General features: G+C 48.4%; 1 protein-coding gene and 1 non-coding gene across 2 annotated transcripts in view; both read right to left on the reverse strand.

The window, feature by feature from the left end:
• Nucleotides 1-7,173: 7,173 nt before the first annotated feature.
• LOC103188608 (remodeling and spacing factor 1) overlaps nucleotides 7,174-22,365 on the reverse strand; it is a 28,025-nt gene continuing 12,833 nt past the window's right edge. The window contains exons 4-16 of the mRNA XM_042333990.1: nucleotides 22,044-22,249; nucleotides 20,384-20,538; nucleotides 17,471-19,440; nucleotides 16,213-16,392; nucleotides 14,523-14,627; nucleotides 13,856-13,935; nucleotides 13,258-13,312; nucleotides 11,646-11,731; nucleotides 10,778-10,845; nucleotides 9,772-9,979; nucleotides 8,949-9,163; nucleotides 8,233-8,418; nucleotides 7,174-7,770 (exon numbers count right to left, since the gene is read on the reverse strand). Of these exons, the coding sequence (XP_042189924.1) occupies nucleotides 7,184-7,770; nucleotides 8,233-8,418; nucleotides 8,949-9,163; nucleotides 9,772-9,979; nucleotides 10,778-10,845; nucleotides 11,646-11,731; nucleotides 13,258-13,312; nucleotides 13,856-13,935; nucleotides 14,523-14,627; nucleotides 16,213-16,392; nucleotides 17,471-19,440; nucleotides 20,384-20,538; nucleotides 22,044-22,249 (4,101 nt within the window). The 3' untranslated portion in view covers nucleotides 7,174-7,183. The remainder of the gene's footprint in view (nucleotides 7,771-8,232; nucleotides 8,419-8,948; nucleotides 9,164-9,771; nucleotides 9,980-10,777; nucleotides 10,846-11,645; nucleotides 11,732-13,257; nucleotides 13,313-13,855; nucleotides 13,936-14,522; nucleotides 14,628-16,212; nucleotides 16,393-17,470; nucleotides 19,441-20,383; nucleotides 20,539-22,043; nucleotides 22,250-22,365) is intronic.
• On the reverse strand, nucleotides 17,161-17,234 carry trnat-cgu. Its single transcript has one exon. It is a non-coding gene; the product is annotated as a tRNA-Thr (tRNA).

The following is a 22,365-nucleotide window of genomic DNA, read 5'->3' on the forward strand; positions in this document are numbered from 1 at the left end:
TGTCAATAACAACAACATGCACTTAAATTGTGCCCTTCGCATGGGCCAGTGTCTTGGAGCAGTTGTCCTCAATCTTCACCAAATCACACAGCAAATATCCTGCTTACACTGGTCTGTTCCCCTCCCTCCCAGTTAATTTTCTTCCACAATTCCCCCCACTCCACCCTCTTTCTCGTTCGTTTACTCTCACTCTCTTTCTCTCCTGCACTTTCATTTTCATTCTCTCTCTTGCCCTAACTGGTATCTGCCCGCAAAACACACAACCAGTCACACAACAGTAAATCCGGTGAAGCACTTTTTTTTACCCAGATGGTAATTAACAATTCGAACAGGAAGGGGGGTTGAGGCCAGGGCATTGGGTCTTGTTTAAACAGCAGCTCGATGGCCTGGGATAGTGGGCTGGGATTCTGGAAGGAGGAGATCAGAAGGGGGGTCAAAGGGGCTTCTTCATCTGACCTGATCATGGGATCTTATGAACCGTCTTGGCAATGTGATACAGCAAATCCAATTCAATATATTATTATTTTATTATAATCCTTGCATTTTATATCATCGTCATGTCTTTGAAACGTTTCAATGCGCTTCACAGAATACGCTGTAAAACGGATTGAAATGCGGCAGCCAATTGCGCACAGCAACAGTCTTAAGGTTTGCACCCAACCAGGGGGGTGGGGGGGGAAGATGGCTGAAAGCGCAGTGGTAGAGGAAGGTCTTGAAGCGGAATTTAAGGCTGAGAGCGCGAGACAAGTGAATCAGAGAGAGAGCAGAGACTTTTTCCTAAAACAAACAAGTTATCTTCAACAAATTTTATGACAAATTTACACAGATTTATATCAAACAATAATATGGCAAGTAATGTAAACACTTTTCGTACCAAAAAAAAGGATATTACAGATAATTAATAATTCTTACATTTGATGTTGTGCCTTATCACGTCAGTGAGACGTCCAAAAGTTCTTTGCGGAATCAATTTTAAAGTGGATTGACTCCTTGTTATTGTGGGTGAAAGGCGGCAGTCAATTGCGCACAGCAGTGTCCCACAAACAGCCGTGGAGTGAGTGCCCAAGTTTTTCTTAGAGAGGGATTACTACTCCCCGGAAAGTGATCGGCCAATCCACTAAATACCGAGTTCCAATTTACTGCTGGGTAAACAGAGGCGTGTGCGTGGAACAAGGAAACTTGCCTGAGGTTTCACCCGGGAATCGAACCCGGGACCTCTCGCTTGCGAGGCGACACGGAGCCTCTATACACAGGAACTCGCAGTGAGAGCACATAAGAGTCTCTGGTCGGCAGGGGAATGGATAGCATTGGCACAAATTGACAGTTTTCATGTAACGAAGCAGGCTGTCACCCCTCCAGTACCAGCTCATGACAACTCAGACGATGATGTAGCAACTATGATAACTGGCATCAAGTGTTGTGAGTGACTTGTGTGATTTGTGAGCGAAAACAGCAGCCAATTTTGCACCCTGCAACGTCCTGCTAACAGCCAAGAAGTCATTGATTTGTCAGAAAGTCTTTTTATTCTTTCCTCTCGCTCTCTCTCTCCCCGCCTGTGCCCTGTTAAGATGGACATTAAAGATCCCTCAACACCTTGGGGTGGGAGGAGTGGGTGGTTTGAAGATGAGAATGAGGGGCAGAAGGAGGGAGTACCAGAGAATGGAGGCATAGTGAGAGTCAGTGAGAGACATCGCACACTGACACTACCCCTCCACTTACAATATATCAAAGCGATTCCCAATCAATCGAGAAAAAGTGGGAACAGGAAAACATGGGATGTTGAGAAGTCTCAAAGCGCGGCATAGGATATATTGTAAAGTGGGGTGACGGAGTAGTTTGTGGTCGAAACAAGGCAGCCCGTTGCACACAGCAGTTGTAGATGTACATGAAGGACAGAGGCTTTGGCAGTGTTTTTTTTGGTCTGATACAAGCGGAAACCCATCATTGTGCTTAAGAGTCTCCCAACCTGACAGCGTTCCACTACATATACAAACTAAACATGGAAAGTTTGCTCTGTCTGGAATGGAATGCGTACTCTTGACTTTCTCTCCCTGGTGGGACCCATTCTGCTTACCTAATTCCGGAAAATGGAGTCCTGCAGCTCAGTGCTTAGAGCGCTCACCTCGCAAGCGAGAGGACCTGGGTTCGATTGCCGGGCAGAGCGAAACGCTGGGCAAGTTTCCTTACTCCACACACACACACGAGCCTCTGTTTACCTAACAGTAAGTAGGAACCCGGTAGTTAGTCAATTGGCGGATCGCTTTTCCCGGGGGTAATAATTCCTTCAATATAAATAAAAATAATTTGGTCACCCTTTTTGTTACCCTGAAGGGAAGTAATATTCTTGTGTAAAGATCAAGCCCTAAATAGGACTCCCAAGTTATTTTTTGTGTTGAGAGGTTTATTTCACAGTGCTGATTTACCCTCGGGGTGGGGTGGTGGGGGGAGGTGGAAGGAAGACAGGGTAGGAGGGAGGAAATTACCTCCTTTGCAAAACTTTTATCCACCATCCACTCTGGACCAACCCGCTCAGTCAATGAGATTCATCTTTTTCATTTGGATCGCTTGCCGGGGGTAATAATCCCTCAACTCCCCCAACCCAAAAATACGGTCATTTAATCGCCGACTTATTTGTGGGACGCTGCTGTGCACAATTGGCTGCTGGGTTTCACCCACAAAATATACAGTCAATTCACTTTACATTATATTCTGTGAAGCGCTTTGAGACGTCTCAACGATATGATAAGGCGCTGTATCACATAATAATAATCCTTGCATTTGATATAGCGCCTTATCACCTCTTCGAGACGTCTCAAAGCGCTTCAAAGAATGTAATGTAAAGTGAATTCACTGTAATTATTTGGGCAAAATACAAGGATTATTATTATTTTTTGCCCAGGCAGGTCTATCCTGAAATATCTAACAAAAGAGGTCAGAGGCTTAAGAAGAAAATTTCCCCCCTCAGATAAACAAAAAATGGCAGAACTGGAGAATGGAATCAACCGGGGTGGAGGGGGGGAAGGATTTTTACCCCGGGATCAAATAAGGAAATGTTATCCAGCCTTATGCTAGCACTTCTGAACAATTCTAATTGCGAGATTAAAGGAGATTAATTGATCTTCTTTCGTCAGCCAGATGTCGGAAACCCATACTTTAGGGTCTCCTAATTCCATGCATCCCAGCTATAAGTGGAAATCCCAGAGCTAGATTGTTCAAATGGCATGCACACTACCCCTCTCTCTCTGTCTGGAGGGGTAATGCATCCCTCTGGAATAATTTCTAATAAAAGTATATTTCCCTTTGGAACCTCCCACTGCCCCTTCGTCTCACTCCCTCCCCTGCCACCTTCCAAGGTCCTTCTCTTCAACCACGTTCGGTCACCCACCTTCCCCCACCCTCCCTGCCCTGCACCCATCCTGATCCCGATTCCCAGCTCGGGTCCAAAACCCTGACTGTCCAGCGCCTTGGGACGTGTTCCCAATATGAAAGGCACTGTGTAAATGTAATTTGTTGTTGTATTTGCTGCAGGTTGGCAAATCTGGAATGCACTGCCTGAAAGGTTGGCCGAAACAGATTCAATAACAACTTCCCAAAGGGAAGTAGATAGGAACTTGAAAGGATAAAATTTGCAGAGGTATGGAGAAAGAGCAGGGGTAGCTCTTCCAAAGAGCCGGCACAGGAATGATGGACTGAATGGCCTCCTTCTGTGCTGTAAAATTCTATAATTGTATCAACACTCACCAGAATTTGGTAAGCAGCGTGCGTCCCTCCCAAAAGGTGGTGAGAGAGAGAGCGCACATTCCATTCCGGACGTGGGGAAATTTCCATGTGTAAGTGAGATACTCAGAACTCAGTTGGGTTGGGAGACACTTGAACATGTAACAGGTATCCACAATGTGTCAGATACCCGGCAGACCAAAAACAAAAGCCAAGGCGGTCGATCTCAAGAAAGGCAAAGCTAATGGGAGTATTTTTTTTGGGGGGGAAGGTATTTCACACTTCTGGCCGTAAATCCTGTAGCTTAGTGGATAGCGATAGGTCCTGGGTTCGATTCCTGGGCAGGGCGAAACCTTAGGCCAGTTTTCCTACTACAAATGCCTGTGTTTACCGAGCAATAAGTAGGAACCCGGTCGTTAGTTGATTGGCAGATCGCTTTTCAGGGAGGCACAATCCCGTCAAAATAATCATAATAATTCGGTCACTTAATTCACAACTGTTTGTGGGACACTGCTGTGCACAATAGGCTGCCACATTTCGCCACAAACTCTACAGTCACTACTGTTTACAATATATTCTGTGAAGCACTTTGAGACATTTCCACAACGTGATAAGGCGCTGTATCAAATGCAAGGATTATTATTACTATAATTAGAATTATAAGGATGAATTGATGGATTGGCGACGAGACTGTTAGGCTGCCTGCAAAATGCGCGCAAAAAAAATGCAGACAGGACAAAAGTGGACAGATCATCAGGGAAATAATCTCCAGTTTGACAATAAAAACGTGTATTTTACAGGGATTACATTTCTTAAAAAATACAGAAGTGGATTAAAGTAGCTTGTACACAGGGTGGAACAGAGTTTTAACTGGACTCTTATCACCTGGCATCTACACGAGTGGTCTAAACTCTTAAAGGGAATCGCTCTCACTCCCTGCACTTGCCAAGCTGCTTGGAAAGAGAGGGGTCTTTTTTTGAATAGAAAGCACAGCGATTGAGGGAGTGAGTGAATGAGCGAGAGAGGAGGGAGAGCCCGCAAAAGAACAAACAGACGAACAGAGAAGTGAACGAGCTCGTGTACTTGGAGAACAGATTGGAATTACTTCTGTGTTATGACAATTGTCGTCAATGAACTTCTGACTAAACCTCTCTCTCATATATTATATAAAGCCTCAGACCACGGCTACGTTTAAAGTAAAGGTAAATCTACAAAGTCATTTCTTTGCAGCTTTCTCCTCTCTCAAAAATTTGCGACTCCCTTCTCCCTCCCCGACAAAATTATACAAACCCTTTGAATTTTTGAACAGATAGACGCAAGAGATGTGCACAATGGGAGGTAGAAAGAAGAGGTTAACTGTCAGAAAAGCAACCAAGTGTTGTTTTCGTAATAATCAGACCCTGCGGTTACTGTGTTCATAATAAGGTCCCCAAATTATAACCGTGAGAGCGAACAATAGATCAGGGGGTGGTGGGGGAGAGAGATGGGGGCAGGGACTTACATCCAAGATGCTCCTGGAGGAATTCCCTCCTCTATTCCCATCAGGCATCTTCAATCCCCACCCCAAGACAGGGCAGAATTGTAGTTTACATCGGAGTGCACACTCTTACTCTCCCGGCTTGCCTAGTTCCAGAGAGTATCAGGCACAGATTGGCAAGAGCCAAGGCTTGGGGGGGACCCCAGAGTGTGTGTTGGGGTAACTGCTGGAGTCTAACCGGCTAAAACCGCATAGCTTGCCATTGAGAGCGCTGCCTGACAAGCTTTCCCATTGCTTGTCCAGCTAGGACCACGGTACCTGTTAGGGCTTTAGTTTGCTGGATAAACAGGAGCTGAGTCCTTCCAAGTCCTGTGCTGTGGACCCGCCTGGCGCAGGATCTGGACTACCAAGGAGTAGATTCCAACATTCCGTTGCCAAGCACGTCAACTTAGAGCCAGTTCAGCTCCAAGGAGACCCCAATTACCTCTCCCCCTCCCCAGTTGATCATTTGACATCCATTGCACTGGTACTTTCAGAATGTTTGGGTGGGGGAGAGAACCTGTAGTCTTTGATGCCAAAGTGCCTTCTTGCCCAAATTAAATGAACCAAGATTGGAACACAAGGTGACAGCCACACTGACTGAGATGAAATAGGGGAGTCAATTTTAGAGGGCACTTGTGCTGGTGGGGGCTCGCTCTATCCTAAAACTTGCTTTAGGAGTTATAGGGGGGTGGGGATGTGGTGTTCCAATGACTTCTCTCTGTATCCCCACCCCCACACACAGACACGCTCCCCACCCCAAATTGGCTTTGGTGTTTTTTTTTGGTTCTTTTGTGTTTCTCTCAGGGTGGAGGGAGGAGAGGTTGAGTAGCAGCAATAGAAGAGAGGTGAGGTTAAGAGTGGTGAGTGGCAGATGGAATGGGAAGAGAGAGATAGAAAGATATATAACCCTTGCATTTGATAAAGAGCCTCAACACGTCAGTGTGACGTCACAAAGCGCTTCACAGAATATACTGTACAACAACAACTTGCACGGTAAAGTGAATTGACTGAATGCTTTGTGTGTGAAACGCAGAAGCCAATTGCACACAGCAGTGTCCCCACACAGTCGTAGATTGAGAATGGGAAGGGAGAGAGAGAGATGAAATTGGAAGGGAGAGTAACGGGGAGTTGGGAGAAGAGAGAGAGGAAGGGTGTGGGGCAGGAGAGAAAGAGTGACTCTGGACACGATACCAAAACACCCTCTTCACCTCTCTCCTTTCTATATCATCGACCGAACGGTGGGAGCTGGCAGCTATTTTTGTTAAAAATAAATCATTTGTTTAAAAAAAATTACAATTTTTTTTTAAAAAAGGAAACTTCATGTTTAGAGTGGTCACGAGCATCTTTCCCACACAAGGAATATTTTCACTTCCTCCCTCCTGCTATCCATCTCTCTCTCTCCCCCTCTCCCCCACCCTCATTCACTCCCATCTCCCTCCGCTCCTCATTCACTCCCTTCATCCCTCAGAACCTGCGCCTGTTTGGGAAAACCGTCAGGACTATCCAAAGTTACATTTGTATTTTTAATTAATCAATGGATGAATTCATTACTAGTTTTAAAAAAGAATGAATATTTCAGACTGGGGAAGTGAGCACACAACAGATATATATAAAAAGAGAAATGAAGATGGGGGTGTGGAGGTGGGGTGGGGTGGGGGGGGCGGGAGGGAAACTAAAGAGAAAAACTGCCAGTACTTAAGTCACTTCAAAATTGGTCATTTCATGACGAGAGAGAGAGAAAGAGGAGAATCTCCCTCTCCTTCTTTCATTCTGTCTCTCTCTCACTTGGGTGTAGTGAATAAAGGAAAAAGAACTCCCCCCACCCCACTTCACTTCCACAACCCCCCCACCCCCATCAACACACTCGCGCACACACAAAAGAAAATCACCATAACTGGTTCAATTTACATAGCTACCGTGGAATAAATTAACTAGCGTTAAAAAGTCTTATACTTGTTCATTGTTACAAACGTATTCTACAAGGTCAGTAACTCCCAACAGGTCGTCCTCGTCCTCCTCCCCCCCTGCCCCCGCACCCCCCTCGGCTGGCGTGGCGGCGGCTGGCCCCCCCGGGGGAGCGCTGGGCTCCAGGGGGACACACTCTCGAGCCCCGTTCACTGCGGGGTTCTGGGGGGCCGCACTTGGGTCCTTGTTGGCCAGCCCCTTTTCGCTGGCCTGGCTGATCGCGCTCTCAGGGGCCTTGTCGGGACTCTGTCCATTGGTGGGGGGCAACTTTTTGTCCAGGGGCGTCACAGCCCCCTTTGGTGTGGCCACCTCCACCTCCATCTCTTCTTCATCATCGTCCTCTTCCTCCTCCTCGCTGGTCAGGCAGAAGGTGGTCTTTCTGCTGCTCTCCCGCTGACCCTTGTCTGCCCCCGCCTCCTCGGCACCTTCATCGTCATCACCACCACCACCATCATCATCATCATCATCATCATCGTCGTCATCGTCCTCGTCCTCGATCCTGTTGAGGCGTTTCCGGAATGGTATCTCCCTCCCCTGATCTTCCTCTGAGCTTTTGTTCCCGGAACTCTCTGGAAAACAAATGCGGAATGTTTTTCCTTCACACCAAGGAGTCAGCCTGTATGTGGTTCAAGCACCACCCCCAAAAAGAGTCCTGTAGCTCAGTGGTTAGAGCACTCGTCCCGCAAGTGAGAGGACCTGGGTTTGATTCCTGGGCAGGGCAAAACCTTAGGCAAGTTTCCTTATTCCACACATACACCTCCGTTTACCTAGCAGTAAATAGGAACCTGCTTGTTAGTCAATTGGCGGATCGCTTTTCAGTGGTAATAAACCATCAAAAAAAAAATAATAATAGCTTGGTCACTCAATCCATGACTGTGTGTGGGACAGTAGTCTCTCCCACAAACAGTTGTGGGGTGGGTGACCAGATTATATACAAAGAGACAGAAAGAGAGCGAGAGAGAGTTTGGGCACAGACAGACACGTATGAAGAAGATTAAAGCCCAGTTGGCGAGTGTTAACAAATACCTTACCATCGCTCTCTGAAATATACAGCAGGCGTTTGTGTCCTCGCTGAAGCTGCTTTTTGCCAGCACCGCTCTTCAAGGACTTCTCCGAGCCCGAGTCCTCTCGGTAATCCACTTTCTTAGCCTGGTTGCGTTTGGACCTTCTCCTCCGCATGTCCAACAGGTCACTGTAACAGCTGGAGCCCTCGCTCCCTGCTCAACGCAATCACAAGCCAGGCTGAACACAGCAATTCCCCAACCCCCAGACACACACACACGCTGAGCCAGGCTGACACACACACACACACACACACACATGCTGAGCCGGGCTGTCACACACGCACACATCCATGAGCCAGGCTGACACACACACAGACACACATCCATGAGCCAGGCTGACACACACATCCATGAGCCAGGCTGACGCACACATCCATGAACCAGGCTGACACACACATCCATGAACCAGGCTGACACACACATCCATGAGCCAGGCTGACACACACGGACACACCCATGAGCCAGGCTGACACACACGGACACACCCATTAGCCAGGCTGACACACACGGACACACCCATGAGCCAGGCTGACACACACGGACACAGAGCTCACATACGCGCACACAGAGGCAGGCTCTCTCTCACACACTCACACCCTCCCCGCCACACCGAGCCGGGCTGATATACACACACACAATTCAGTGGAGAAGGACAAGTGAAGAACAAACGAGACATTTCTTACCCTCGTTTCCTTCATCATCAACCTCTTCCCCCTCCTCTTCCTCATCTTCATCAGAGTATTTCCTCTTGGCCTCTCTCCCCCTTAACCTGCGGCTGCGTCTCATGGGCTCCGCGAACCTCCTCCGCCGTCTGCTCCCCCCCACCTCGAAGGTCTCGTCATCCTGGTTGGAGCCGGCCTCTCCCTCGCTGTGTTCAGACATCTCAAACTCCTCCTCACTGTCAGCCCAGAGCAGAACAGTCAGCCCAGGGCCACAGGGAACATCACAGCGCAGCACAGGCCCTGCCCAGGTTTACGCACTACACGTGTTCACCCGTTCCTCACTCCCACCCCCTTTCTCCTCTCTCCCCACTATCTTTCTCTATCCTCACTCACCCCCCTCTCTCTATCCTCACTCCCCCTTTCTCTCTATCCTCACTCTCCCCCCTCTCTCTCTATCCTCACCCTCCCTGCGCTCTCTCTAGCCTCACTCCCCCATCTCTCTCTCTCTCTGTTCTCTACGCTATAGGACTCTCCTCACTTCCCTCTCCTTCTCTCTCTTCACTCCCTTCCCCCTCTCTCAATCCACGCTCCCCTCATGGCTGTCAGAACCCTCACCGTTCCCTGTCAACACTTCAATAAGAGTTAACTAATAACCATGACCAGCACCCGGCCCGTTTGCATGCCAAATACGCCCCCCTCACCCCAAGTAACCTCCAGCCCCCACCCCCAACCCCCAACTAATCTCCAGACTGAAGACAGCCTGGCCATCAGTATGTTTGATACAGTGCCTTATCACATTAGTGAGATGTTTCAAACACTTTACAGAAGATACTGGCTGCCGTACCTCTCACTGATGCGGAACTCGTCCTCGCTCTCCTCGCTCTCAGCCGTGCTCTCGCTGTCCAGGTCGTTCAGTCGTCGCCGTTTCTTACGCCTGCAGGCGGCCGCTCGGGAGGGCCTCTTGCTTTCCTTGGCCTCCGCCAGGATGGTGGAGATATCCTTCCCCAGAGACTGCCCCGTGATGTTGGACATGTCCTTGCCTTTGCCAGCGCCTGTTCAAACATCATTCAAAATCACCATTACATTTTACATTACAATGTGGAAAGAGTCCTGTAGCGTAGAGGTTAGAGCACTCGCCTCATCAGCGAGAGAACCCGGGTTCAATTCCTGGGCGAGACAGGGCGAAACCTTAGGCAAGTTTCCTTACTCCACACTTCTCTATTTACTTATCAGTAAGTAAGAACCTGGTTGTTAGTCGATTGACAGATCACTTTACCGGGGGAAATCCCTTCAAAACAAAACTAAATAATAATTTGGTCACTCAATCCACGACTGTTTGTGGGACGCTGCTGTGCGCAATTAGCTGCCGCATTCCATCCACAAAATAGTCAATTCACTTTACAGTATATTCTGTGAAGCACTTTGAGCCATCTCAAAGACGTCTCAAATCAGATGCAAGGATTATTATCGCATTTGATTATAGTGCAGAACCCACAAACTTCTGATTCAGATACAAGAATGCTACCAACTAAGCCTAGCTGACACACACATTTGCTATACCAGGAGGATGCTAATACAATACAGACACACTAATACACTACAGGACTCGTGGAGTGGTAGTGTTCACCTCACAAGCGAACCAGTTTGATTCCCGAACAGGGAGAAACCTGATGATTGCTAGGATGGTAGAAGGCAAACTGGATGCACCTTGGTTTCTTTCATCTAGCATTACTTATGTAACCCGAGGCAAGATTCATTACCCCACACATCTCTGTTTAGTTAGCCTACTGGGAGGAACATGGTTGTGGGGGGAGGATAAACCAAAGTGAGTTCTCCTGCCGGCCACTGACCTTTGCCCTCCGCCTCTTGCAGATCCTCTTGTATTGCTTCATCAATCGCTTCATCAAAGTCATCAAACCTAGAACAGGGCAAAGGGTTAGTTGTCCCCATAGCTTTACGTGTCGATTACACAGAAAATCCCACAGCACAAATACAGTCATTCAGAGAAAGAAGCTAAGAAGCTTCAGAATTTTCTTTTTTGGTCAGATGGGTGTCTGATATAGGAACAGGAGGAGGTCATTCAGCCCATCAAGCCTGTTCCTCCATTCTTTAAAATCATGGCTAATCTGTACCTCAACTTCAATTACCCACCTTTGCCCCATGTTACTTGATACCCTGACCTAACAAACATCTATCCACAGGCTTTTGGGCGAAGATTTCCAAATTTCCACTATCCTTTGTGTGAAAAATTGCCTCTTGATTTCACTCCTAAATGGCCTGGCTCCAATTTTAAGATGATGCCCCCACCTGTTCTGGACTCCCACACCAGAAGAAATATCTTTATTATTTTAAAAAGCTCAATTAAATCAGCCCCCAAACTTCTAAACTCCAGGGGAAATACTGACTCGGGTAGAAACCCGCCACCATAATCAGGCTGGTGTCTGACCCACACGGAAACCCATCACCGTGATTAGCTGGGTGTCTGGCACACAAGGAAACCCGTCACTATGATCAGTCAGGTATCTGACAAACGTGGAAACCCAATATTATATCACCTTAATATAACTCGATAGTGCACTGTTTGTACGCCTCAACTACCACCTCCCATAGAAATGGGAGTAGGCCATTCAGCCCCTTGAGTCTGTTATAGGAACATAGCCTATTCTGTGAGATCATGGCTGATGTGTACCTCAGCAGTGTGAGCAGTGATTGCCTTACCTATAATTGATGGATCTCCGGGCTCTTCCTGATCTCCTTTCCAATAATTTGACATCTTTAATTTCTGGCTCTTCAGGTATTTCATCCTGGGGGTTGGGGAGGAAATCAGGAACATTAGCAAAATTATAAGCGAAAATCCAAATTTTCGCTTCTCATGCTCTATCCGATACTTCCCCGGGGTATATAGACTGGCAGCTGCCTTGGTCTAGACTTCACAGTAAAGTCAATCACTACACTTTACAGTGATGTCTCGACGACGTGATAAGGCGTTATATCAAATCCATCAATTATTATTATTATGCACGTAAAGTTATCACGGTTGGAAAATTAGCGCACAAGATATATCACCTGCAATACTTAATGTTCACCTCTAATGGTTGGTACCCAGTATTGCAGCAGCAACAACTTGCATTTATATTGTGCCTCTCCCGCAGTGTAGCATCCCAGATCGCCTGAAATACCACTTTGCTCAACAGTACCACTTTGCTGAACTATGTACTAGTCTCAGCCATAACGACATTGTCTTAAAATATCAGCAATTTTCAAAATGTCTGGCATGACCTGAAAGCTGATGTAATGTCTTTTATGCTGTTATATCAAAGGATATAATAAAACTTGTATTTGATATAGAGCCTTATTGCAACACCGAGACACCTCAAAGTGGTTCACAGGATATACTGTAAAGTGGAGTGACTGTATTTTGTGGGTGAAACGCGGCAGCCAATTTTGCCCACAGCAGTGTTCCACAAACGGTTCTGGAGTGAGTGACCAGTTTTATTTGGGGAATTTATCGGCCAGGAAACCGAGAGAGAAACTCCCTTATCCTTTCAAATAGAGCCATAGGATCTTTAACGGCCACCTGAACAGGCAGACGGGGCCCGGTTTAACGTCTCACCAAAGTATGGCACCTCCGACAATGCAACACCCTCCCAGCACTGATTGACCACTGAGCCAGGCTGACACACTGTAAAGTGGAGTGACTGTGTACATAGTTGGTGAATGCGGCAGTCAATTTGTGCACAGCAAAGTCCCATAAACAGCCATGAAGTGATTGACCAATTGTATGTGGGGGATTGTCAGGCAGGACAGAGAGAGTGAGAGAAACCCAGGCCTTTATGTGGGCTATGTGGGAGTGAGACCAGTGTGGTTTGTGCTCACTGTGATAATTATCTACAAGGTACAGTTACTGCATTTACAGTATATTCTGCAAAGTAGTTTGAGACATCCTCTTGATGTGAAAGGCTCTATACAAAATGTAAGAATTATTACTGTGCATGCACAAATTTCACCTCAACAACAAATTACATTTGTATAGCGCCTTTCACCAGGAGGACGTCCCGAGGTGCTGACCTCACTTTAACATCTCAACTGAAGAACGGTATCTCCGACAATGCAGCACTCCCCTAGTGCTGTACTGGAGTGTCAGCCTAGACTGAGCTCAAGCTCCCAGTATTGGGGCTTGAGCACACAACCTTCAGATTCGGAGTGAGACTGAGACTGAGCCAGGCTGAGGTTTAAACCAGTGTGGGGTTTAGTTTTGCTCAGATGCTCTGTAAACAGTATGACTAATCTTACCAGCTAACGTATCACCCCGGGTTTAAAGTCCACTTACTTTTGGAGTTATGATATTTTCAATGTTAATGCCCACGAACGCCAACCTCTCTTTCCTGGAAAGAGAGACAGAGAAAGAGACAGAGAGACAGACAGAGAGACAGACAGAGAGAGAGACAGACAGAGAGACAGACAGACAGTGGCCGACAGACCGACCGACAGACAGTGGCCGACAGACAGTGGCCGACAGAGACAAGAGTAAGAGAGAGAGAGATAGACATAAAGAGACAAAAAGATGATGAAGGAGGGAGAGAGAATCTGCTGGTTACTACCGGCGTTATAAAGCACATTATCTCCCAACCATGCACAGCCGCCCTGCCCGTCCTCACAATACAAGCAACCTCAGTCCCTCCCACATGTGCATAATCACCCATCCTCATGCCACGCATACAGCAAACAGCCACACACAGCTCCCCCCACCCCACCTGTGCACCGATCCAATCATGCATCCCCTCTATCACCCATGCACTACTGGGTTCCTCCCATAGGGAGGCATGCAGCCCTACGTATACCACGCCTCTCCTCCCCCGCCACATACATGCGCACGCCCACAGCTTGTGAAAGCAGTTCAGCTTCAGACTTTTGCTCAGGTTCCTCACCTCCTCTCGGCTCTTTCCTTCTTTTTTATCATCACGTCCAGGTTCTGCAGTTGTTCCTCCAGTTTCTCGCACAGAAATTTCTGCCGACAACATCAGAATTAAAAAGCGTTCAGGATTTTAAAACTTTTCTTTAAATAAAAACTGCGGGGCTGAAACCTGACTCATCTCATCAGTGACTAAATACAGTAAAACACACATCAGTTGGGATCATAACATTTAATATGACTTACAACTGTCTAAGTTGCAGGCAAGACTGTACAAGTTGTATGAAATCCGATTTAATCAACAATCTACACTGCGCATGGGTAATTCACTGCATCCAGTAAGTGCACATGCAGTGACAGGTAAATAATAAAAATCCTTGCATTTGATAAAGCGCCTTATTACAACTGCGAGACGTCTCAAGGCCCTTCACAGAATATACTGTGAAGTGAATTGACTGCATATTTTGTGGGCGAAACGCGGCAGCCAATTGCGCTTAGACTGAAGGCACAGAGGGTCTTGAGTGTGCCACAAACAGTCGTGGATTGAGTGACCAAATTATTAATTTTTTAAAGGAATTATTACCCCCTGGAGAAGCGATCCACCAATCAACAAACAACAGTTAGATTCCTACTTACTGCTAGGTAAACAGAGACGTAGTCTAATGAAGAAAAAGAGAGCTTACATGCTGACAGGGCGGACAAAACCATTCTCCGTCTGGGATGGTCATGAGTGGAGGGCGTAGGCACGCTGTGTGATAGCCACTGTCACAGGAGTCACACAACAGGATCTAGAGAAAGGTTTGATATCATGAAAACCACAACACAACAACTACGTATTACATTTACACAACGACTTTCACGTCCAAAGGCACTGGACAGTAAAGGGCTTGAATCCCAGCTGGCGGTTGGGACCAAGAGTGAAGAGCAGGTGTGGATCAGGAGGAGTGGAGGGCTGGGGGTTGAAATCAGGAAGAGTGGTAGGAGGGTGACTGAAGGCACGGAGGGTCTTGAGTCGTGCCTTGAACAAAGCACAATAGGAATTGAGGCAAAGAAACTGTGGGATGAAGTTCCAGAGGGTGGGGCCAGAGAGGCTGAAAACCCAACTGCCGATGGTATGGTGGGCTGGTCGGAGAACGTGGAGCAGGCCGCAGAGCGGAGGGTGAGTACAGTTGACATTGAGTTAGAAGGTCACAGAGGTAGGCCTGTTCCGAACAGGGAGAGAAACTTTCACTGACAGGAAAATCCTGTAAAGGACTTTGAGGTGTCCTCCTAACGTCAATAGAATTATACACCCAGAAGGAGGCCATTCAACCCATGGTGTCTGTGCCGGCTCTTTTAAAAGAGCTATCCAAATCAATCCCACTCCCCCGCTCACTCCAGCCCTGCAAACTTGTCCTCCTCAAATAATTATCTGCTTCTCTCTTAAAAGTTGTTATCGAATCGGCTTCCACCATCGTTTCATGCCAGATCCGGACAACTCGCCATGTGTAAACATTTCTCCTCACCTCCCCTCTGTTTCTTTTAACAACTATTTAAAATCGGTGTCCCCGGGTTACCGACCCACCCGCCAGTGGAAACAGTTTCTCTTTTTTTCATCCTATCGAATTTCCTCATAATTTTGAAAACTTCTATTAAGTCTCCTCTTAACCTTCTATGCTCCAAGGAGAGCTATATTAATCCATGCAAATTGTACTGTATAATAATACAAAATTGTACTGTATCGATTAAAGATAATTTCAAGACAAAAAAGGGAGTTGTTTTTCAAAGATATATAGAATAGGAAAGCCTGCATTTGATATAGCGCCTTTTCATGTCTTCCAGACATCTTAAAGCGCTTCACAGGATGTCCTGTGTATATTTTGTGGGCGAAAAGCGCCTGTCAATTGCACACAGCAGTGACCCAGAAACAGTTGTGAATTGAGTGACCAAATTATTATTACTAATTTTTTTGTAGGGATGGTTTTCCCTGGAAAAGTGATCCACCAATCGACTAACAACCAGGTTCTCACTTAATGTTAGGTGAACAAAGGTGTGTGGAGTAAGGAAACTTGCCCAATGTTTCGTCCTGCCCAGGAATCAAACCCAGGTCCTCTCACTTGTGAGGCGAGTGCTTTAACCACTGAGTTACAGGACTTGACAATGCAGCATATAAAAAAACACGACTGTCAGAATGTCTTGCCAAGACATTGACACTGTATGTAAAGAGCTCCAATGGGGCATTGAGCACCAGTGCATACACGATAGGGAGAGAGTAGGAAATGGGATTAGAGAGCTCCAGTGGGAGAGCGAGCACCAGCACAGACATGATGAGGAGAGAGAGAGAGAACAGGGGATGGGGATCAGTGCGATGATTCCCTGCCCCCAGTGACTCACCAGTTCAGGGTGGTTGGAGAGGCCACACTTTTTACAGGGCTCGTCATCCTCTGCTGCTTCTTCCTGCTCATTTTCCTCTTCCTCCTCTTCCTCGCTCTCGCTCTCCTCGCTGGATTCCTGCCGTCGGCGCCTGCTTCTGGATTTGGTCCACCTCGCTCTCCTCCTGCCTTTCGTCTTACGCTGGTGATGAACAGTTCAGATTGTGAGGTCAGGCTGATTCCAATCCCCTCCCCGAACACACTCCAGTGGTCATAATAATACAGTAATCAACCACTTGCATTTATGCAGCGCCCGTCACACGAGGTGGTGTCCCGAAGTGCTTCACAGTGGTGGAATGTGACCCTGAGCCAGGGGGAGAGGGAGGCGGGAAGTGATTGAAGGCACGATAAAAAAAAGGAAGGTCTTTAGGCGGGATTTGAAGGTGGGAAGAGAGGGAAGGAGACAAGGCGGGGGGATGGGCGAAGAGAGTTCCAGAGTTCTCGATAGCTTGACCCTGGCTTAACTTCTCACTACCACTTAAATCATCATGCTGCCAATATCGCGGAAATCAACTTGTATCTCTTAAATATTTGGAATGATCATCTTGCGGGGGGGGGGGGGGGTAAAAAAAACGGAATGTAGCAAATTATTCGATAAATGAGTTGCTTTATAATAATAATCCTTACATTTGATGTAGTCCTTGCGCTTTGCATTTGAAATACAGGTCAACGACTTATCAAGTCGTTGAGATGTCGCAAAGCACTTCACATAATATGGTAGAGAATTGACTGCGGATTTTATGGGCGAAACGCGACAGCCAATTGCACACAATAGTGTGCAACTAACAGTCTGGATTGAGCAACCAAATTATGTTTTTTTTCAAGAAGGAATTATGACTGGATCTGTTATTCGACTAACAACCAGGTCCCTACTTACTGCTAGGTAAACAGAGGCATGTGGAGTAATGTTTCGCCCTGCGCAGGAATCAAACCCGGGTCCTCTCGCTTACGAGGCGAGTGCTCTAACCACTGAGCTACAGGACTCCGTAATACTGTAAACTCCTTATAAATCGACCCTACCTTAATTTGTGTCTACCAATTAATTTGGGCACAACATATACAGTCAATTAACTTTACAGAATATTCTGTGAAGTACTTTCAGAAGTCTCGAAGATGTGATAAGGCGCTATATCAAATGCAAGGATTATTATTAATATTAATACAAGCAGCAGTGCAGAGCTGACAGTTTATGCTCTGTATCAATCGTGTTGGTGGCTTACCTTGGTTCCTCGAGACGTGGGTATCTCTTTCTCCCCCTTCCTTAGTTCCTCACCCTTGTCCGAGGGGCTGGGCGGCACGGAGTCCTCACCAGCCTTCCTGCCACCTCTCTTCTCCTGATTCTCTGTCACCTTGACCGTGGGTTTAGAGATCCGCACAGACCTCCGCAAGCACCTTCCCTCGCTGGGCTCGGACTCTGGCCTCTCCTCGCCCCGCTGGCTGACCTCTACCTCCGAGTCCCGCTCCTGAACCCGCGGCCTCAGCGAGGCCCTCGTTCTCCTGGCCGAGATCCTGACCTCACTTTCCTTCACATCTTTGGCCTCAGTTTCTTTCTGTTGCTCGGATGCCACGCTGACGCAGGGCGTGAGTTCTGCGGAGCTCTTTGGCGAGTCTTCCTGGTCGTGTTTTGCAAAAGCTTCTTTACTTGGCCCATCCTGGTCCAGAACAGCCTCAACCTGGTCCTTCTGCGGGTCTGCAAAACCTTTGTCCTGACCCGAGACACCTTTGGCCTGGTCTGAATCACTCTTGGCCTCATCTGTACCTTCTTTGGCCTGACTCTTGACCTGGTCTATATCACCCTCAACTTCACCCTTGACCAGCTCCAATTCACTCCTGGCTTGATCCTTCACCTGGTCTGAATGATCCTTGTTCTGACTTTTGACCTCATCTGAATCACTTTTGTCCTGACCCTTGGCGTGAGTTGAACCTTCCTTGACCTGGTCCGAATCATCCTCCCCAGGCCCAGAGACCCGCTCCCCGGGCCCAGAGACCCGCTCCCCGGGCCCAGAGACCCGCTCCCCGGGCCCAGAGACCCGCTCCCCGGGCCCAGAGACCCGCTCCCCGGGCCCAGAGACCCGCTCCCCGGGCCCAGAGACCCGCTCCCCGGGCCCAGAGACCCGCTCCCCGGGCCCAGAGACCCGCTCCCCGGGCCCAGAGACCCGCTCCCCGGGCCCAGAGACCCGCTCCCCGGGCCCAGAGACCCGCTCCCCGGGCCCAGAGACCCGCTCCCCGGGCCCAGAGACCCGCTCCCCGAGCCCAGAGACCCGCTCCCCGGGCCCAGAGACCCGCTCCCCGGGCCCAGAGACCCGCTCCCCGGGCCCAGAGACCCGCTCCCCGGGCCCAGAGACCGCCTCGTCCTTACCCGCACAGTTCTCAACGGTCTGATTTTGCCCCAGAGCGAGCGCGAGGGGGAGTGAACCCTCACCAGCCGACACATCAATGCCATTTTCCTCTTCTCTTGGTGGGCCGGCAAGTGGTGGGCACACGGTGCCCGGATCTTGCCTGGGGTCGTTCTTCCATTCAGCCTTCCCCGCCAGCGGAACCTCCGCCTGGATTTTCCCACGGTTTATGATTTGTGGGGCAGGGGGGGTCTCGCCGTTCACCAGCTGCTTCTCGGGGGCCGGTTTCTCTGCGGCTGCTGCTGGCTGCACCCCCTCGGTTTTTGGCCTCTCTCTGACCGGGGCTCTGGTGCCCGGAGGCGGGGGGCTGTCGAAATCCTCCGTTAGTTTAATCTCCCTCTTCTTAACGGGGAGTTTGGCTTGCTTGACGTTCTTCAGAGCTCGCTCCAACTCTTCAGGGGTCTGCTTCACCTCGTCAGGAGGCTCCACCTTGATGCTGATTTCCAGCTTATCACCCTCAGACGCCCTCGGGCACTCAGTGTTTCCAAAACCCTTCACGCTCGGCCACTCTACCACCTCCTCCTGCTTCACTCCTAGAGTGGCTTTGTCCTTCTCAGCACTCTCCACTTTGGGCTGCCCCAATCTCCTGTCCTCCTGGCTCTCAGACGGAGGCCCTTCTGTCTTGACCTCCTGCTCCAGCCTGGAGCCCCCTTCACCCTCCGCCTTCGTTGCCCGTCCTGCTTCACTTCCTTCAGGAGAGGTGGAGGTCGGAGGATCTGCTGGTTTGTACTCCACCTCCATTTCTAGTCCTTCTTTCTTCTCCTCTGGGTCCTTATTCTCAATCTTTATATCCCCTGTTCAGTTTTTTTAAAAAAACAAGATTATTTAATAATTCTTAAAACAAAAATTGCATTTGCACAGCGTCAAGCGTCAGGGGAGCGCCCCAGAGCGCTTGACAGTGGAGTACTGCAGATGGCCTGGCTCATGAACCGGACTAGAGACCACCACAGAGGGCTGGATCGATTCTGACATTCTGCAGCCAAGACAGCCCCTACATACAGTAAGGAAACATTCACCTTTTAGCTACCTGCAGTTATACGGGGGTAAACTCCATCCCAAGTTACCCTACGCAAGAAGGAAAGTTTTGAACAGCATTTTATTATATAGCGCCCCGGGACGCTACCCCGCTTGAAATTGTTGTTGTTTTATTGCTGGCATCTTTCCTCTTGATGCGGATAAGCGAGCATATTGGCGTGCTGATAACAATAATAATAAATAATCCCCGCATTTTTTATAGCGCCTTTCATATCAGGAGGACGTTTCAAAGCGCTTCACAAAATATACTGTGGATTGCCTGTATATTTTGTGGGCAAAACACACCAGCCAATTGCGCACATCAGGTTCCCGTAAACCGTCATCGAAAGAGTGACCATATTTTGGGGGGTGGGGGGGGGAATTATTACCCCACAAATCCTACTCACTGCTAGCTAAACAGAAGTGTGTGGAATAAGGAAACTTGCCTAAATTTAACCGCATAGCAATTACACTTAACCTTTGAAGCGTTTTGAGACGTCTCAAAGACATGATAAGGTGCTATATCAAATGTGAGGATTATCATTATTATTAAGGTTTCGCCCCGCCCAGGAATCAAACTTGGGTCGTCTCACTCGCGAGGCGGGAGCGCTAACCACTATGTCGAAGGACTCTTTAAAGCGTGGTGACGGCAGGTTATGCAGAGTGGAGGGAGGGACCATGGTTCTGCTGGAACGTCATGCGAGAGAGTTTATTCTGAGTTACCTTCGAGGGCCTCCTCCATCACTTTCTTTTGCTCTTCGTCGTCGGAGGTGGGGCTGGTTCGGGAGGACCCGTCCTCCTGCACGAGCTTGGTGAGCAGCGCAGGGTCGATCTGGGCTTTCAGCAGCTGAAGCATTTCAGCCAACTCATTCCGGTCCCTGGAGAGGAAAAATGCAGGCAACTCATTCACACACACAGAGCCGCAATTACTAGCTCATGCCATCGGATAATCATCTCAAGACATTTTACATCAATCGAGGTGGAGCCTGATAGCAGGCAGGTGGCCTACAGCGCAGTCAGTCCCCAACACCTGGCTTGAATTCACATAATAATCCTTGCATTTGATATACAACAACTTGCACTTATACAGCGCCCTTCACCCAGGGTAGCATCCCGGAGTGATTCACAGTGGCAGAGTCTGACAATGAGCCAGGGGGACAGGGAGGTGAACATCATAGCTGTTTTTAAGGGCATGAGAGAAATGGTGATCGAAGATGACTTGTCTGTGATTATGATATCTGAGACACTGAGGCCCTGGGTGAACACCAGGTCGAGTGGGTGGCCATTAAAGTGGGTGGCAGAGTGGATGTGGAGGGAGAGGTTGTGAGAGGAGAGGGAGAGAGGAGAGGTCCGAGGAGACAGAGCAGGAGGAGTGAAGTGAAGGTTGAAGTCGCCGAGGATGAGGGGGCGTGCAGAACAGAGGCAGAGGGAAGCTAGGAGGGTGGAGACATTAGAGATGAAGGTGAGAGAGGTTTTGGGGAGGTGCAAATGAGAATTTTGAGGGAAAGATTGAAAGGATGGTAGAGTGTAAGGTGCCCGAATGCGGGTAATAATAATAACCCTTGCATTTGATATAGCGCTTTTCACGTCTTCTAGACGTCCCAAAGCGCTTCACAGCATATACTGTAAAGTGAATTGACTATATTTGTGGGCAAACGCGGCAGCCAATGAGGTCCTGGAGACGAGGGCCACACCACCACCACGGAGGTTGGTACGTGGTGTGGCTTCAGTGAGGGGGAAGGTGTCACCTGGGGTGATCCAGGTTTCAGTGAGGGCCATGATGTTGATATTTTCGTCAACAATGAGTTCATTGATGGTCAGAGCCTTGTTACTGAGGGAGAGAACATTTTATAGGACAACAAATTAAATTTATATAGCTGCTCTCATGTCAGGACGACGTCCCAAGCCACTGGAGAGTTAAGGATTTGGATAAATCCACTTGAACAGGTGTAAACAGAACCAAGGTCTGATGTCTCAGCTGAAGCACAGCGACTCTGACAATGCAACCCCACCAAGCACAGTATTGGAGCATCACCTAGAGACTATGTGAGTTCAAAGTCTTGAAGTACATAGGAACCTGAACGTACGGAGGTGAGTGCTACCAACTGAGCCAGCACCCTGCATGAGGCAGAGAAAACCACCAGCGCAGTATTAGAGGTGTCCTGTAGTGTAGTGGTTAGCTTGTTCGCCTCGCAAGCGAGATGACCTGGGTTCGATTCCCGAGCAGGAGAAACCGTAGCCAAATTTCCTTACTCCACACACACGCCTAGCAGTAAGTAGGGACCTGGTTGTTAGTCGATTGGCAGATCGCTTTCAGGGTGCAATAAGCCATTCCAAAAAAATTAAATCAATTAATTATTATTAAATAAACACATAACTGTACCTGACAATGAGACTCCAGGAAGCACTATCTTGATCGTCTTGTTCCTCTGTGTACACCCGCACGTTATACTCCTGATCCAGCTGATACCAGTACATCAAGCCATCCTTGTCACGCCCAATGGGAAGAACCCGCATGGCGTCCGGCTCCTCATCATTCAACGCAGTCTTGAACTTCATGTTATCGTCAAACTGGCACTCGCACAGATACTGCACCAAACAGAGCACGGCAGGGTTAGAGAAGGCACTGTACAGGCATCTCACCCACAAAATACAGCCAATTCACTTTACAGCATATTCTGTGCAGCATCTTGATATGTCTTGAA

The sequence above is a fragment of the Callorhinchus milii genome, unplaced genomic scaffold (assembly GCF_018977255.1).
Source record: "Callorhinchus milii isolate IMCB2004 unplaced genomic scaffold, IMCB_Cmil_1.0 Scaffold4, whole genome shotgun sequence".
Lineage (NCBI taxonomy): Eukaryota > Metazoa > Chordata > Chondrichthyes > Chimaeriformes > Callorhinchidae > Callorhinchus > Callorhinchus milii.